Source organism: Denticeps clupeoides, chromosome 4 (assembly GCF_900700375.1).
Source record: "Denticeps clupeoides chromosome 4, fDenClu1.1, whole genome shotgun sequence".
NCBI lineage: Eukaryota > Metazoa > Chordata > Actinopteri > Clupeiformes > Denticipitidae > Denticeps > Denticeps clupeoides.
The window spans coordinates 16,509,859-16,526,710 of NC_041710.1; the positions used below are offsets into that span (position 1 = coordinate 16,509,859).

Below are 16,852 nucleotides of genomic sequence, written 5' to 3' on the forward strand. Positions count from 1 at the left end.
TAATTTTTTTTTTTTTCAAATGATCAAACACCATAAATGCATAGGAATACAGCTTGTTACAAGTGTATACAGAGAAATGAAATGTGCAAACATTTTCAGACCCTTTTCCTTAAGTACATGTAACCTGGATATTTAAATACATAGACTGTAGGCATGTAGTTTATTGCTGCAGGTGGCAACTAAAAAAAAAAAACAAAAAAAAAAAAAAAAAAAAAAAAAAACAATGGGTCAAGGCACATTGTCACCTTCTCACAGGCATGACCACTAAGTAATCAGAGGCCAGAAAATGGTCATGGTAAAGGTGTACAGTGCAACTGGCACCCTTATCTGGTGGTCTTAAGGCATGAAAAAAGCAATAACACAAATACATCAGAAGATGTGTAGTGTCATTTAACCACTAGAGTACAATTTATAGTACACTGCTTTTAGAGTGAACTCATTTAGAGGACAACAGACAATAACCCTCTAAAACAACTGCAGCAAGCTATTCCACTAGGTTTAGAAAAGATCTTATTACAGAACAAATGGCAAGTTTCAGTAAATAATTCAAATAATACATCAAAACCAAATCTATACACATGACATAAGAGAAGGCCTCGGTCTCAGTTTAATGATCCTGGGTTAATATCAGTGTCGATCACTTCCCTGTAATCAACACAAGTATGAAGGTGTGCTTTGATGCCTTACATTATATTATACATTTATGTTTTTAGATTGTAGTCACTCTCATGGCAAGGCTATTTCAATCAGGCCCTCAGTTCCGAATCTGTCAGAGTTAAGATGTGTGAGCGCACAAAACTCAATCTTACAGATAAGGCTATGCAGACTGGCCTCAGGACTTAAAACCAGGTAAAGACTGGGCCTTTTGAAAATGCTTGAAAGACATGTCCACTGCAGGTCCCACACATCCTTGAAGGTCCAGTTAACAGAGGGGCCAGAAAAAGTATAGAAAGACAGTAAAAGGGGACATTACAATTGTTAAGTGTTTGCTTTGGTGACTGCTGTGATTGTCCTGTTTTATCCCTCCTGGCCAAAGTCCTCAGTGAACTTCTTCAGCTTTTCAAGGTCCTCTTCATTAACTGTGGGTTTTGTATTAGCAAGGGATCTCATCATGTCAGACTGCAGAGATAAAAAGTAACTGGCACATCATAACATATCCAAAACTGCAATAAGCTTTAATTCAAATAAATCATTAAAATTACACACTATATTTTTAGCACAAATCATGTAGCCCCACTGTGAGATATCAAAACTCACCATGCAAACAATAGGTTCCAACAGTTTCTCACCAGGAACCTCCATCCATGTCATCTCTATGGCATTAGGGTCGCCAGGAGAACATGGGGTCAGAAGGTCATCAACCACACTATTAGGGTCATTTCTGGATGGTCCGCGTACCTTTTGGACACACCACAAGCCGTAATTAACTAAATGAATCCAGCTTATTAAGTTCAGGAAGATGTATTTGGTTACCATGGAAACCTACCTTTTTGAAGTGGGTGGCTGACTGGACCTTTCGGACAGGCTGCATGAGAGCATCCCGTACGATGATGCTGATGTCAGCACCTGAATACCCTTCCGTCTTCTTGCCCAAGGTAACAAAGTCGCCTTCAGTCAGGCTGTTGGCTGTGGATCCCAGGTGAAGCTTGAACATGAAGGAGCGAGCATGTTCTTCAGGAAGAGGTATGTATATGCGCTTCTCAAAACTGTGTAGCAATCAAATACAAAACATGACATTACAAAACTTAAAAACCTTTCATTGAGCTGTGCCCCCTGCCCATCCCTCCCACCAGTGCCGGCCCATGGAACAGGCAAAATAGGCAAATGCTACAGGCGCACTCAATCCAGGCGCACCACAACAACGGGAAAAAAACCAACTATTACCTGTGTAGCGAAGCCTATTCATTATTATTATTATTATTAATAATAATAAAAATAATAATTTCCTATGAGGCCAGAACATTTCTGCTAACTGATTAAAAAAAAAAAGTCCATCAATAAACATTGCAGCTGTCTCCAAAGACAGATAGAAACTGAAATATAACTAGAACCAAAAGCAGCAGTTCCTACAGTCTCCACGTACTTCACCACTAGTGAACTGACGGCACAATGGAAACTAAAAGTAGATTTTTGTTCTGGATGAGTCACCAGAATGTTATCAAACACACAGTCAAGAGACAGATATTTTGACCAAATGTGAAATGTCTCCAAGCTGAAAAATAAAGTTGTCAAATGAAAATGTCAAATTTTCAAAGGAAAAACGGTTTGATTTTTACCCCAATACCTGTAAAAACACAAACTGTGAACTTCTTCCTAATCAAAACAAAAGGTGTATGTGACCTAATATACTAATAATCATTAATAGAATAATTAAATATACTATTATATAATATTTTAGAATAATAAATACCGTCTTCTAATGGCAGAGTCCAGGGTCCAGGGAATGTTAGTAGCCCCAAGCACCAGAACATCCTTATTGTCATTGCCAACCCCTGGGTGGTACAAAAAAAAAATTATCATACATTTTTTATGTATGTGAATCATAAATGGAAAGAAATTCCTCCAAACAAAACACAAATTTCCCCAAAACATATATGATTAAATGCAACTACATTTGTAGTAGAATATAGTCATAAAACCATCTAGATATTTGCTGCTTATGCAACACTACTTATGCCCGTGTTGCACATTCATTCTTTTGTTGCCATGTCCTGTGCATTTAGCATATCATGTCCTCTCTATTTGCTGTGTGGTCAGAGGTCATGTACCTGTCCAGGCAATTTGACAAATAACAACTAGTCCTTTTTTTATAACTATTTAAAAAAAACGGAAAGGTTACCCCGCCACTCTATGTACGGGGATTTTCATTGTAGTTAAATAATTAAAATTATATTATTCACATTAATAGAAATGATCTGTCAGAGTTGAGTCTGAAATACACACAAAGGAACACAAAAATAAGACATCCTAAATACTCTGTTCTTTACACAAATGTGCTGACAATAAAACCACACAAAAAATATTGATGGAAATCAAATGTATCAACATATGGAGGTCTGGATTTAGAGTCACATTCAAAATTTTAAGTAAAAACCAAGTGATCCAACTCCAATGTAATGTCCTTAAAACAATGCCTGCGCATCCTGACGAGGTGGAGAATGGTCTCCTGAGGGATTTCCTCCCAGACCTGGACTAAAGCATCCACCAACTCCTGGACAGTCGGTGGCGAATTTGTGGCGTTGGTGGATTGAGCGAGGCATTATGTCCCAGATGTGCTCAATGGCTTCAGCATTTGGCCTCACAAGGGGTCTGAGGCTCTCATCTCGGTCCCTAATGGCAATGAGGCGACCTCTGGCGAGCACATGGAGGGCTGTGCAGCCCCCCAAACCAAAACCGGTCATACTGGAGGATGTTGCAGGCAGCAGTCTCCACGGCATCTCCAGACACCCACACGTCTGTCACATGTGCTCAGTGTGAACCTGCTTCTGAATCTGTAAAGAGCGCAGGGCGCCTGTGGCGAATTTGCCATTCTTGGTGTTCTCTGCCAAATGCCAAACATGCTGCACTGTGTTGGGCTGTAAGCACAACTCCTACCAGTGGATGTCAGGCCTTCACACCACCCTCATGGAGTCTGTTTCTGACCATTTGAGCAGACACATGTACATGTGGCCTGCTGGAGGTCATTTTGCAGGGTTCTGGTAGTGCTCCTCCTGTTCCTCCTTACACACAGGATCAGGTAGCGGTCCTGCTGCTTGGTTGTTGCCCTCCTACGGCCTCTTCCACGTTTCCTGATTTACTGGTCTGTCTCCTGGTAGTGCCTCCATGCTCTGGACAGTACGCTGACAGACACAGCAAACCTTCTTGCAACAGCTTGCATTGATGTGTCATACTGGATGGGCTGCACTACCTGAGCCACTTGTGTGGATTGTAGACTCCATCTCATGCTAGAGTGAAAGCACCACCAGCATTCAATAGTGACCAAAACATCAGCCAGAAAGTATAGGAACCGAGAAGTTGTCTGTGGTCACCACCTGCAGAACCACGCCTTTATTGGGGATGTCTTGCTAATTGCCTATAATTTCCATTTATAATTCTATTTGCACAACAGCAAGTGAAATTGACTTGGAGGTACATTGTGTTGTTTAAGTGTTTCCTTTATTTTTGAGCAGTCTATATATTAGAAATCTTACCCTGCATCTGTACCAGGAACTCAGTCTTGATTCTGCGAGCTGCCTCACTCTCATTCTCACTCCTTGAACCACACAGTGAATCAATCTCATCAATGAAGATGATGGAGGGCCTGTTCTCACGAGCCATACTGAACAGGCTTTTCACCAGCCTAAAAAAAGATGGAATTGAAAGCAATTACTCAACTACTTAAACCTAACTGTAAAATTGCACACTATTTGATGACATTTGCAAGTTATATATTTAGTTGTTTCTTTCTGGAAAGACATGCTCACAAAGATGGCAAAAAATACATGTACTTACTTTTCACTTTCTCCCAGCCATTTGGATACAAGATCTGAAGAGGATATGGAGAAGAATGTAGAGTTGTTGGCTTCTGTGGCTACGGCCTTGGCCAAGTAGGACTTCCCTGTACCTGGAGGACCAAACAGCAATATTCCTCTCCATGGTGTCCTTTTCCCTGCAAGGGAAACAAAAACATTTTATGAATGTGGGCAATCACATAAATTGTAACATATGACAAGTAAAGCTTTATTCTGGAAAATGCATTTGATTATAATTGTAATCTAAATATTTAAACTTTATGGAGTGCTTGATAATGGATAACTGCTACCTTTTTTACAAGTTTTTTGCAGGGAGGTCAGAAAAAAACAAAAAAACAAACACGTCCCACAAACTATAGAATGCAATATGTATATCTGCACCTGTAAAGAGGTGTGGAAACTTAATTGGCAAAATAACAGCTTCTTTCAGTGCTTCTTTGGCCCCCTCCAACCCTGCCACATCATTCCACTGGACATTTGGCTTCTCCATAACAATAGCCCCTGTGCATGAAAAAAAAAAACAATCAAGAGCATGTGCATCAAAACAAAACAATGAAATTTGCTGGAAAAAATGAAATGTGCAAAATGAGCAACACAAGGACAATTCCAAACCTTGCAGTTGGTTTTGAAACTTCTTCTTCTCTGGGTCATCTTCATCACTTTCATTCCTGTGTATTGTAATGTAAATATCAAAGCAAACGCCAAAGATTAATGTATTTAAATATCAAGACAAAAGAAAGGTAACACAATACACAGACAACTGAAACAAAATGTTACAATAGTCAAAGACCAGATACACAGGTTTAACAGTAGCTATATCCCACTCCTGTCGTGAGTGACTACCCAATGCTCTGGACAAGAAGGGCAATTAACCAAACAAGAGTACAGCATTTACCAAGACCCACCCTTTTTCCTCTGACTGCGACTCTTTCACTGGCTTGGGCGGAGCTTTCTCCTTCTTCTTCAAGTACTCCTTGAGCTTCTCAGCCCTGTCCAGATACTCGGCACACTTGGCTCTAATGCTTTGTTTGGCTTTATCACCCTGAGCCTCATCTGGACAGAACACAAAAGTGACATGAGGACGTAAGAGACTGCCAAACCTGAAGGCTTGAAACAAGACTGACACAAAGAAACTATGATAATAAAAACTTACACTTCACTACATGCAAGAAGTACTGGACTGCATGCTGGTACAGACGCAAGGCCTCTTCATAGTTCTGTGCTTTGTCCTCTTGAGCTGCCTTACTGGCAAGATCTATGGCTTTCTGTTGTCCACAAAGGCACAAACAAATACAACACTCAGCTAACTGTTGAGAAATGCTGCCCACATTAACATTCCTATATAATGCAACTTTGCCTTGTGAGAAGGTTGTATACCTGAAAAAAGACAGATTCATTTCTCTAAAGCAGTTCTACTTTAAACGCATGAGAGGTGAGTCCTGACAGAAGCAGAAGAAAATTATCCAGGTCCAGTCGATGCCTCGGTCATGAATACAGCGATGAACACTTTTTTTACAGCGTTGAACACTTACAGAGACTTGTTGCTCATTTATAATAGCGAAAATTAATCAAATGTGAATACAAGGTGCCTGTGGCTAGTCAGAACTACATTAAAAATAAAAAGAAGAAAGTAACCATGAGCAGAAGCTGTCAAAATGAACCGTCTTGTCAGCTGACATAGCAGATGGCTAACTGCTAGCTGGCTATCTAGTGCTAGCCAGGCGGTTGAACGAGTTAGTTCGGTTAAGACAAATCTCAGCATTCAGCACAGGAAAAAAAAATTAGTTGTCGATCATAAACATGTTAACCGGCCCACGCTCGCCATAGTCGGCCGGGAAGCAGGTAACTAGCTCGCTCGCTAACTAACTTACCTGCATATTGTTGTTGGCAGCCATGAGGCTGGTTATCGGTAAACAGTTTCAGAACACGCGAGTTTCGGGTGTCGGCATAAACCCGCCGCCTCTTCGCTGCTCCTCAGTATTTAGCGGACAGCTACGGCCAACTTCGGTCGTGCGGATTTCTTTCGGGTTTTGGAGATCACTGGATAATGGTGAACTAAAAACGTCCGCATTAAGATGTCGAATGTCACTTCCGCCTGCGTCGTCTCGTGACGCAATGTCGAGCTGACGTCACGCATTGACAAATACATATTTTTTCAGTCTTTCCAATAAACTACAGCAAATTTATCCTAAACTTAAGTGAAAGTAGTATGCGTATTTCAAACGTCCACTAGAGTGTTAACAAAACAACAACAAACAACATAACAACAATAAATTGTTTTCTGAGCCACATTGTATTCATTTAGATGAATTTCCATAACCTGGTTCTGGAAGACCAAATATTATGTTTATAAATTAATTTTATAATAACCTTTCAAAGACGACCTTCATTTGTTTCTGTCATGACTCCGATAAAAGTGTCCAGTGTAAACATCAACTCGTGCATACATTGACACACAAAACATTTGCAGTAGTGTATTGCCAGTAACCTCTTTCTGGTCTAAATATTCCTGTATTTCCTCTGCTCGGTCCAGGTACTGTTTGCACTTATCTCTAATCCTCTGGTTTCCTTCTTTGCCTTGAGGCTCACCTGAAGAAAAATACATGCAAATATAAAAAAAGTCATATATATCTTCTGCATAAGCCTGTCAATGAGGAATTTACTCGATCCACTCACGTTTCAGTATGTGTAGAAAATATCGCACGGCGTGCTGGTAAGATTTAACAGCTTCAGCATAATTTCCCCCCTCGTCCTCTTGTGCGGCCTTGTTAGCAACAGCTATAGCTTTCTGAGAAGAAATATATCGGGACAGCAGACGGTCAGCAAACATATTGTCATTTTTCATCGTAATGACCCACTCCATATAGGAACACCCCACAAAGATCTGTTTTTTCAACAGTTTTAATACTCTGGTCAACCAGTGTTGACGGAAGGAAAACAGACTATCTGATAACAGGGAATTTTGTCTGGCAAATCTATGAATGTAAATGCAAATGTAAATACAATGGAATACAATATGTATTGTATATTGTATTTTCAAGATTTTGAAATGCACAAACAATACAACCTGAATAAAATAGCAAGATGTGTTGTTAACGGAGAATTAAATTAGTAGTCAACCAAAAATAAGATTATACTATGTAGTCCATGGTGGTTCGCAGGCAATCACTGTAATAAAGTTCATACATTAGCAAGCAACACGACTTCCCAGTCAAGTGATCATTTAAAAACACAAACTATTCATAAGTAATTATAAAACTCCATCATGCATTCAACTGAGATTATCGGCAGAGCTTTAAACACCACAGCTGGAAAGATCAGTAGCAGGGCGTGAATTGATGTAGTAATACATGTAATTCGTGCTTGCGTGTACATGGGCGTGTCCACCTTTATGCCCCGCCCAAGAGCGCGCGAGAGAAAACGAGAGTTGACTTGACTGTACAAAGGCGCAATAATAATAATAAAAAAAGGGTAGCGTCGTAAATTTACGATTTTAATCTCAGCGAATATCCATGTTTCTTCCTCGACTTTATTCATGGGATTTAAAAAAAAAACTTTTGATTAACAAATGATAAACGCTCAGAGACGTTCTGTATGACAAATACATTTTAACCCCTCCCCAGCTCCGAAAAATGTTTTATTATTTATTATGGCCCTAAATGAGCAAGACACCAAACCCTGGGTGTGTCCAGCGGGACTGTCCCTGTCATTACAGGTTTTAATTCACTTTGGATAAGAGAGTCTGATAAATGTAAACTTTCATCGTTTGTAGTAATCCAACACACAACATTTTTATTAATCTAAATCCGTATGTATGGCAATATTATAGTTTATTCTGTGCTGAACGCTCACCCTCTTCTCCGTTTGATAGTTTAGGAGGGGTGGTGGCAGCTTGCTGCCCATCATGGAGCGCCACCTGCTGGCTGGCGGTGGCCACGCGGGTAACGCATCTGAGCCAAGACTGAAATCAGTGCCGCGCAAAACACCCACAGCGGAGTCCGGGCGGGAAAAAAAACCCTCACAGTTCACGTACACTCGTCCTGGTGCTTTTTTTTATTTTATCGCGCGTATCACAGGGAGTTACCTGCAAGTTTGTTGGCTCCATAGACTGTCCGGGCGCTGGGAATGGTCGTGTGCGAGTTTCATTTGGTTTCGTTTCCGTGTTTGTCACCGTCGCGTCATTTATTCGGCGCTCGTGTTTGGAAGAATGGCAAAAATGTCGACGCCTTGTCCCAGCGGCCAGCTGTGCGTTTTTTATTCTCATTTGACACATTTTCCCCGCAACACCGCCTGTTACTGCGAGCATGGGTGACAGGTAATAGACGCCTGAAAATAAAGAAAGAAAACGTGGTGGATTTAACGCGGGTATTTGACATTAAACAGAGCAGCATGCTCCTTCGGTGAGTTCGGGCAGGGGTACAGGTGCAAGGTTTAGAGTGCAGCGGAAAACTGCACATTTGTTCGTGTGAGTCTCATCTGCCACCAACAAAGAAACTTAAAACCAGCATCTCTCTCTCTCTCTCTCTCTCTCTCTCTCTCTCATTGTCAAACGAAACTCAATTCAGCAGCGGCAGCCACGCCGGCCGACCTGTTACGGTTTCCTAACAAGACAACCATCCCCGTATCCAGCAGAGAGATGGTCACGCCGGTCCACCGGGACAAAAAAAAGTGTCCCGAGTGAAAGGAGAATGTTATTCTCTGTACCGAAGTGGAGGTGGAGGCGCGACAGCCGTCGCCCCCTAGTGGTTCTTTCAGGAGCCACACAGCACGTCGCACCAGCTGTCACCGTGCATGCAAGTGTCCCTAAAATCAAATCCAGTGTGCGTGGACCGACGTTTGGGAGGGTTCTTTACTCTCAACAGCTCTAATGCAGCATGTCCTCTTGTTTCCAGGTGGTCTGTAGGGATATTTTCTCAGGACGCGATGCGTGCACGGTGGGATTGATTGTACTGATTAATGATGGTTTCCATATTTATATTTGCATCCGTTTTTTCCCTTTTTTTTGCTTCGTTTTTTTTTTTTTTAATATTAGAATGATTCCCATTCTTGCCCTCTATCCAGACTGCACGTGCCGATCGACCATAAACACTTAACAATCAATATTTTCAATTAGCTGTTTTAATTAACCTAGTCCTACAATCAACTGTTACTTCACATTCAATACATTCACAGCATTCACTGTATTCATACAGATTATTATTGTTAATGTCAATAATGTTAGTAGCAAAATATAAAGCATTACAAATTTACAAACTCATGACATTGTAAAACAATGGTTTTAGGGTTAGCGTTAGATTAAGTCTTGATTAATCCATTAAAACTGTTGTATAAATTGATTTTAACTCATATGGTCTTTTCCTGCAGCGGTGCAGAGAACAATGAAGCTCAGTCCTATAAACAGTGATTGAATTCCCGGCAGGGAAGCATACTTGGACGGAGGAGGAGAAACTGTTTTACTCATCATACCAAACAAGGCAGTCATACCCAAGAATGATTAGACAGATGAGAGTTTATTGGAAACCACAATAAACAGCAATGACGAAAAACAGGGACAGGGATTTAAAACGATCTGCAGAGAGAGAGAGAGAGAAAGATCAAGTGAGAGGAAGAGAGGAGTAGAAAGACTGAGCTTCACCACTTCAGTTAGTTACAGAAACAAAATACTATTCAACATAAGGTATATTTTATGTAATTGTAAACAAGATAGTAATCCAACTCCAGAATTTGGAAATGCTCAATGCAAAATGCTCAATAAGGACTTTAATATTCAGAATATACTGAATTAAATTGTCTTTCATTTCTTTTGAACAGTTTGAATCAAGGTAAGCTACAATATTTATTATGCAGTGAATATTTGTAATTTATATTAATGCATTATATGAAACATTGATTATTTTTTGGGAAACAGGATTGCACACTGTATAATGCTTTGTCTTCTGTTGCACATGTTAGCAGTTGAGAGTGTAAATTTTGCCCAATGCATTGTTACCATGACAAGAATTATACTAGTAAACTGAATTAGTTTTAGGGAGACTTGTTTTTACTCACCATATGTGGCACAGTGAGATTTATTCATGTCAGTATTATTGCTCTATGTGACATAAAGCATGCATTAAAGACTATAAAGGCATTTTAATGGTGACATGTAGAGTTTAGGAGGATATCTCAAAGGGACACATTACAGTCAAAATGCATCACGAAGGTCTCTGCGCTTGTGCCAATAAATGGGGATTTAACGGGAATTAAAGGAGGGGTTTAAAGGCATGTCAAAATAAATTTAAGAGGCAACAGTCCTGAATGGGTTTTTTAATGCACACTGAAACACGATTGTCTGCTCTTGATTGCCATGTGTGGTACATATGAAAGTATATTTTGTTAGAAAATACGAGTTTGTTAATTTATTAATATATATTTCAAATGGATTTTCTATTCACATTGTAATGTCCGAAGTGTGCTACTCTTCATGCCTTCTGGCCAAACATCTGAAACAAATTCCCGTATAGGGCTTGTTTCCCTAATTCAAATCCACATCACTGTGCTTATTGGACTAATACTAATCTAGCATAGAATTTATAATTCTAGCCCAAACCTAAAGCCCTAACAGTACTGATGAAGGTGAATAGCAACATCCTTTTTTATTCTGAATTTTAAAGTAATCAGTAAGTGTATTGCATTTAATTAAAAAATTTAGACCTAGCACATCTTACTAGTAATCCAAGTGTTTTTTCTGACAGGATGGATCAGTACAACTGCTCTGCAAATGCTGGTTCAACGTGGTGCCTGGAAGCCAAGAACTGTAAAGAACGGAACATGAGCGCTGAAGACCTTGAGGACCTGTGTCTGAGCCGCACAGAGTACCTGGAGAAGTACCTGGGGCCTCGGCGCTCCTCACTGTTCTTGCCAGTCTGTGTGACCTATCTCTCCATCTTCGTGGTTGGTGCCGTGGGCAACGTCCTTACCTGCACGGTCATTGCGCGCTACAAAGTCATGAGGACACCAACAAACTACTACCTGTTCAGTCTGGCGGTGTCAGACCTGCTTGTGCTGCTGCTGGGAATGCCTCTAGAGCTGTATGAATTATGGAGCAACTATCCATTTCTTCTGGGTGCTGGTGGCTGCTACTTCAAGACCTTCCTCTTTGAGACAGTGTGCTTTGCCTCAGTGTTAAATGTGACGGCTCTAAGTGGAGAGCGCTACATGGCTGTGGTGCATCCCCTTCAGGTCAGGTACATGGCCACCAGAGCCCATGCCAAACGGACTATCTTGACATTGTGGGCCCTGTCCATGCTGTGCGCCATTCCCAACACAAGTCTCCATGGTGTGCTCTTTTTGCCACCGAGGTTTGGCCAGCAGTTCCCAGAGTCTGCAATCTGTGGCCTGGTCAGACCCACGTGGATCTACAACCTGCTTGTTCAGGTAACGGCGCTGGTCTTCTTTCTGTTGCCCATGCTGACCATCAGTGTGCTCTACCTGCTCATCGGTCTGCGGCTGTACAGAGAGAGGGTGCTGGTACCTCAAGTGGTTGAAATCAACATTGAGGCTGTCTGTAGCCACCAGAACTATCTGAAAAGTGGACGCCACAGACAGGTCACCAAAATGCTTTGTAAGTATTAATGCAAAATGACATCTTTATAAATATTTATACAATTTGCCTGTTCAGAATGAACCTGGTCTTGTATGTGAGCATGGACACGTTCTCAGAGACACTTTGAGGAAATGTCTTCATAATTGGTGCAAACTTTCGCTTGGATTTTTTCTATAGAAGATTTTTAACTGAGCAATACATACTTTAAATGAGTATGACTGGTTAGTGTAGGTATGTAACAAAAGAAATTATATATACACTACAAGTCAAAAGTTGTATTTATGGGACTTGCATTTTTCACCAAAAAAATATATTCTTCAAACATGCTTTGCTTTCTTCTGCTACAAAAAAATACTAAATATGTTTGTTTTATTGGAAGGCCTCCTTGTTAGCCTCCCCATAGTAGATACATCCAAACTTGACTGGTAGAGTACATATGTACTTCTTCTCCCCCTCCAGGTGTGCTGGTGATGGTGTTTGGCATTTGCTGGGCACCTTTCCACATTGATCGTGTTATGTGGAGCTACATTGACCACTGGACTATTCAGCACCACCAGGTCTTTGAATATGTACACCTAATTTCTGGAGTCTTCTTCTACCTGAGCTCAGCGGTGAACCCCATCCTTTACAACCTCATGTCCACCCGCTTCAGAGAGATGTTTAAGGAGGTGGCATGCCAGCGTGTGACTCGACGGTACTCTGTCACTCAGTTAACATCGAGGAGTACAATCTGTGAGAAAGCAGTGTAGCTACCATGCAGCTTATAAAAATACAATTTTGTAAAATTTTGTTTGCAAAATGAATGGCTAAAAACAACCATGAAGGGGGAATTGATGAAATGAGGAGGTTCAAATTTACCACTTTACAGTGCTAAATTACAACCTCATAGAAGTTTAAAACCTTGCAACACAATTACCGGTGTCCCACCCTGGGTGAGTCCTCACTGTCCTAGGATGGGCTCCGGAAGCTGCATCCCTGGCATAGGAATAAGAGGTGATTTCTAAAGAACATGTCGGCACAATCTACAGCAGGGGTCACCATTTTGGACACCTTTTTCAACTTCTGCACTTATTATAACTGGGTGATAATGAGTACACCGGGTGATAACAAGTACAGGCGTCGAATCAGCTGTGCTAAATGAAGGTAAACACAAAAATCTCCAGCCCTGATCTACAGAGTGCAGGTCGAGTTGTTGGGAGCATTTCAATTAATTCACAATAAGCGACATCTAGTACATCAAGCATAATTCACTTGAACCAAACAGTTTGTGTTATTCATTTACTTATTAAATGAACTGAAACAGTGAGCATGTTTCATCGTGTATTGAGCATGTTTCATTGTGTATTGTAGATTTGAATAATCTGTACATGTGCAATTTCAACTGTTTCTTACATACATTCGATACTGATTGTGTAGTACACTGTACCACAATATGAAGTTAAATATTTGTTAAACTACAAGTGTAATACATCTGTACCACATGTAATATGGCACTCACTTTATTTGATTACTGTTGTATTACTCAATAAAAGTGCATATTTGGAAGTGCATCGACTTGCTCTGTCATACATGCTAAATAATGTTCCATGAAACCATGGAACCATGGATCTTTTGCACTTCTCACATTGTAAACAGACAGTTTTATTGTTAATAGGATTATAATTGATCAAATTTTCCTTTTCATTCGAACCGGACTGTTTAATAATCATCTTGTTAATTGGACCAGGATGTAGTAAGGGAGTAGAACATTTGCCTTAGGACCAGAAGACAACAAAGTCAAACGCCACTTATTACTCCTGGGGGACTATATCTTAAAACATAAATGCATGTGTTAATTCAGCACTCAAAGGACTAAATACTGTAAGGTCAATAAATATTCGGTGATTGACACAAATCTTTTTGGCTCTATACACCACCATGAAATGAAATAATCATGAATCAAACTTTTACATTTTAATACTTGGTTGCGAATCCATTGCAGTCAATTACAGCCTGAGGTCTGGAACGCATAAACATCATCAGTCGCTGGTGATGCTCTGCCAGGCCTCGACTGCAACTGTCTTCAGTTCTGTTTGTTTTTTTCATTTCAGTTTTGTCTTCAGAAATTGAAGCATGCTGAGTTGGTGTCACATACTCATGTAGAGGAGTAGAGGGTGTAGAGGAGCATGACTAGAATGGGTTTGTGAAAGGGGTAGTGAGACACGCGAAGGCCTAACCAAGGCAGGCATGTACCTACAGGACGAGATCTCTAGCAGACCTCCCGAACCCTCCTTACACCATTGTGGAGGGGGTTCTCTTCACCAGGGAAAGAATTGTAATTGTAATCCAGTTGTTTTCCATGGTCTTATGGTTCTTTTGGTGTTGTTGAGCTCACCAGGGTGTTCATTCTTTTTAAGAATCTTCCAAACATTTCGTTTGACTTCATTGACTGTTTTGCTATCTGTCCGATGGGTTTGTATTTTTCAGCCTAATGATGTCTTGCTTCACCGATAGTGACCGCTCTTTAGATACTGAGATTTGACAGCAACAGATTTCAACTGCAAACAGTACACTTGAAATTACCTCTAGACCTTTTATCTGCTGCTTGTAAATATAATGATAATATATAAGGATAATGAGTTAATGCAGATCTGGCAAAGAAAAAAAAAAGATTATTGATGATATCCTAGCATTTATGGACCTGACTGTGGATAATATTTTAATTGAGGTGTTTCTCCCTGTGTCCAGTTAAACAATACATTCTAATATACATTCTGTTCAGGATTAGTAGGATTAAAATTCTATTTTCAACATAACAACAGTACTGTAGACTCTACTCTTGCAATTGCATGGGGATCAGTAGTAAATTTCAGAATTTTTCTGTCTATAGGCCAGGGCACAAATCACGCACTGAAAAACATTCTTCCAGTGTTGGCAGATGTTTTAATGTGTTCAAAACAACCAGACAGTATGGTGGTCCTCCCTAATTTGGAAGAGTATAAATCCTCTCAAGACCAACACAGACCATGGTGGCATGAATCCAAATGGTTGTATGTGTTTGGTTATGTTAGGATTTGTTTGACTGGCGTGTTCTAGCCATGAAGGTACAAGCTGAAGCATTAAAAATATCCCACACATCAATGGATTATATTCTAACACACATAGTATAATGATTAAAACTTCAAAGTTATTTGTTGCTGGCCTCCAGTTGTGGAATTCTCATATTTTGTGTTCTGTATTTTTAAAGTTACTTCAGTTAACAATAATGTCTATAGGGGCTTAAAAAATCTTTAAAAACATCTTTAGAAAACATTGTTATTGGAGTTTGTGTATTTTGCTCTTTCATCTTTTTAGTGAGAATGAGACAGGGGGCCAATAACAATGGTCTTTTTTTTAAGCCTTTGGGTGCTGCCTAGACAGCTTATGAAGTATGTTTATTTCAGTATAAGTGTTTCCATTTCTGTTTCTTACTTGAGGCTCCTGTCACTATTACAGCAGTATTTGGATTTTGTTGGCTTGACCTAGTAGATGACCTGGTTCTGTAAACTTCCTAATTCCCCAGTGAGCTGCAATTGTTCTGTTGGGTTGAGCACAGTGAGAACATTATTGCCATGGCAAGGCAGACACACAAGCTCCCAAACATTATAATGAGTATTTAATGGTTGTGATTTACGGTAGCATTCTTAGATTACAATTGGTTTCCTCAGTATCAATTCTTGACAACAAACAATATAAATATCAAATATCATACAAAATCAAATTTAAGACCAGTAATTCCTGGTTTTGTTTTCAAAAGGGTGTTGATTAAAATAAAATTGATATGAGGTTATTCTTGCCCTCTGATCATGAGTAATGCAAGTATCTGAAACTTTATACAGTGCATCTGTAAGGTTTTCATAGGGCATCACTTTTTCCACATTTAACAATGTGACAAAAGTTTGCTTGAGGCTTTGACAAATGGATTAAAACAAATGAGAAATCAAATGTACATAAGTATTCACCTTTGGCAGCAATTACAACCTCAAGTCTTTTTGAATATGATGCCACAAGCTTGGCACACCTATCCTTGGCCAGTTTCGCACATTCATCTTTGCAGCACCTCTCAAGCTTCATCAGGTTAGTTGGGAAGCATCAGTGCACAGAAATCCTGAGATGTTCAACAGTTATTCAAGTTTTCATCCAGGATGTCTCTGTACATTGCTGCAGTGTTCTTTCCCACTATCCTGACTAGTTTCCCAGTTCCTGTAGCTGAAAAACATTCCCACAGCATGATGCTGCTACCACCATGCTTCACTGTAGGCCTGGTGATGAGTGGTGCTTGGATTCCTCCAAACGTGATGCCCAGAGTTTAATCTTTGTCTCTTCAGACCAGAGAATTTTGTTTCTTAAAGTCTGAGAGTCCTTCAGAAGCCTTTTGCCATGTGCCTTTTACTAAGGATTGTGTCAGGGGAAACAGGATGTACATGAGTTCAACTAAACTTTTCCACATTGTCATTATGGGGTGTTGTGTGTAGATTTTCTAAGAAAATATAATTTAATCCATTATACACACACACACACACTTACAGTACAGGCCAAAAAGTTTGGACACATCTTCTCATTCAATGTGTTTTCTTTGTTTTCATGAACATTTACATTGGTAGATTCTCACTGAAGGCATCAAAACTATGAATGAACGTGGAGTTATTAACAGGAAAAGGTGAAATAACTGAAAACACGTTTTATATTCTAGTTTCTTCAAAATAGCCGCCCTTTGCTCTGATTACTGCTTTGCACA

At 40.0% G+C, this 16,852-nt stretch overlaps 2 protein-coding genes across 5 annotated transcripts; one reads left to right on the forward strand and one right to left on the reverse strand.

Moving 5' to 3' along the window:
• Positions 1-235: 235 nt before the first annotated feature.
• vps4b (vacuolar protein sorting 4 homolog B) lies at positions 236-8,666 on the reverse strand. 2 transcript variants are annotated; one of them, XM_028977698.1, is made up of 13 exons: positions 8,596-8,666; positions 7,188-7,299; positions 7,000-7,100; positions 5,665-5,776; positions 5,417-5,564; positions 5,124-5,179; positions 4,893-5,012; positions 4,492-4,648; positions 4,191-4,339; positions 2,411-2,492; positions 1,487-1,706; positions 1,258-1,398; positions 236-1,119 (listed from the first exon to the last, which is right to left on the reverse strand). In XM_028977698.1, exons 1-13 carry the CDS (start codon positions 8,614-8,616, stop codon positions 1,018-1,020), a joined length of 1,521 nt encoding a protein of 506 aa, XP_028833531.1. In that variant the 5' UTR covers positions 8,617-8,666; the 3' UTR covers positions 236-1,017. The 2 variants fall into 2 exon arrangements, with proteins under 2 accessions (XP_028833531.1, XP_028833532.1); XM_028977699.1 differs by lacking the exons at positions 7,000-7,100; positions 7,188-7,299; positions 8,596-8,666 and adding an exon at positions 6,383-6,891 and having other exon boundaries at positions 238-1,119.
• nmur1b (neuromedin U receptor 1b) lies at positions 8,528-13,584 on the forward strand. 3 transcript variants are annotated; one of them, XM_028977702.1, is made up of 5 exons: positions 8,528-8,911; positions 9,077-10,188; positions 10,323-10,333; positions 11,246-12,114; positions 12,556-13,584. In XM_028977702.1, the coding sequence occupies exons 4-5, from the start codon at positions 11,247-11,249 to the stop codon at positions 12,843-12,845; spliced, it is 1,158 nt and encodes a 385-aa protein (XP_028833535.1). In that variant the 5' UTR covers positions 8,528-8,911; positions 9,077-10,188; positions 10,323-10,333; position 11,246; the 3' UTR covers positions 12,846-13,584. The 3 variants fall into 3 exon arrangements, with proteins under 3 accessions (XP_028833535.1, XP_028833533.1, XP_028833534.1); XM_028977700.1 differs by having other exon boundaries at positions 8,529-8,911; positions 9,077-10,333; XM_028977701.1 differs by having other exon boundaries at positions 8,531-8,826; positions 9,077-12,114.
• Positions 13,585-16,852: the final 3,268 nt, after the last annotated feature.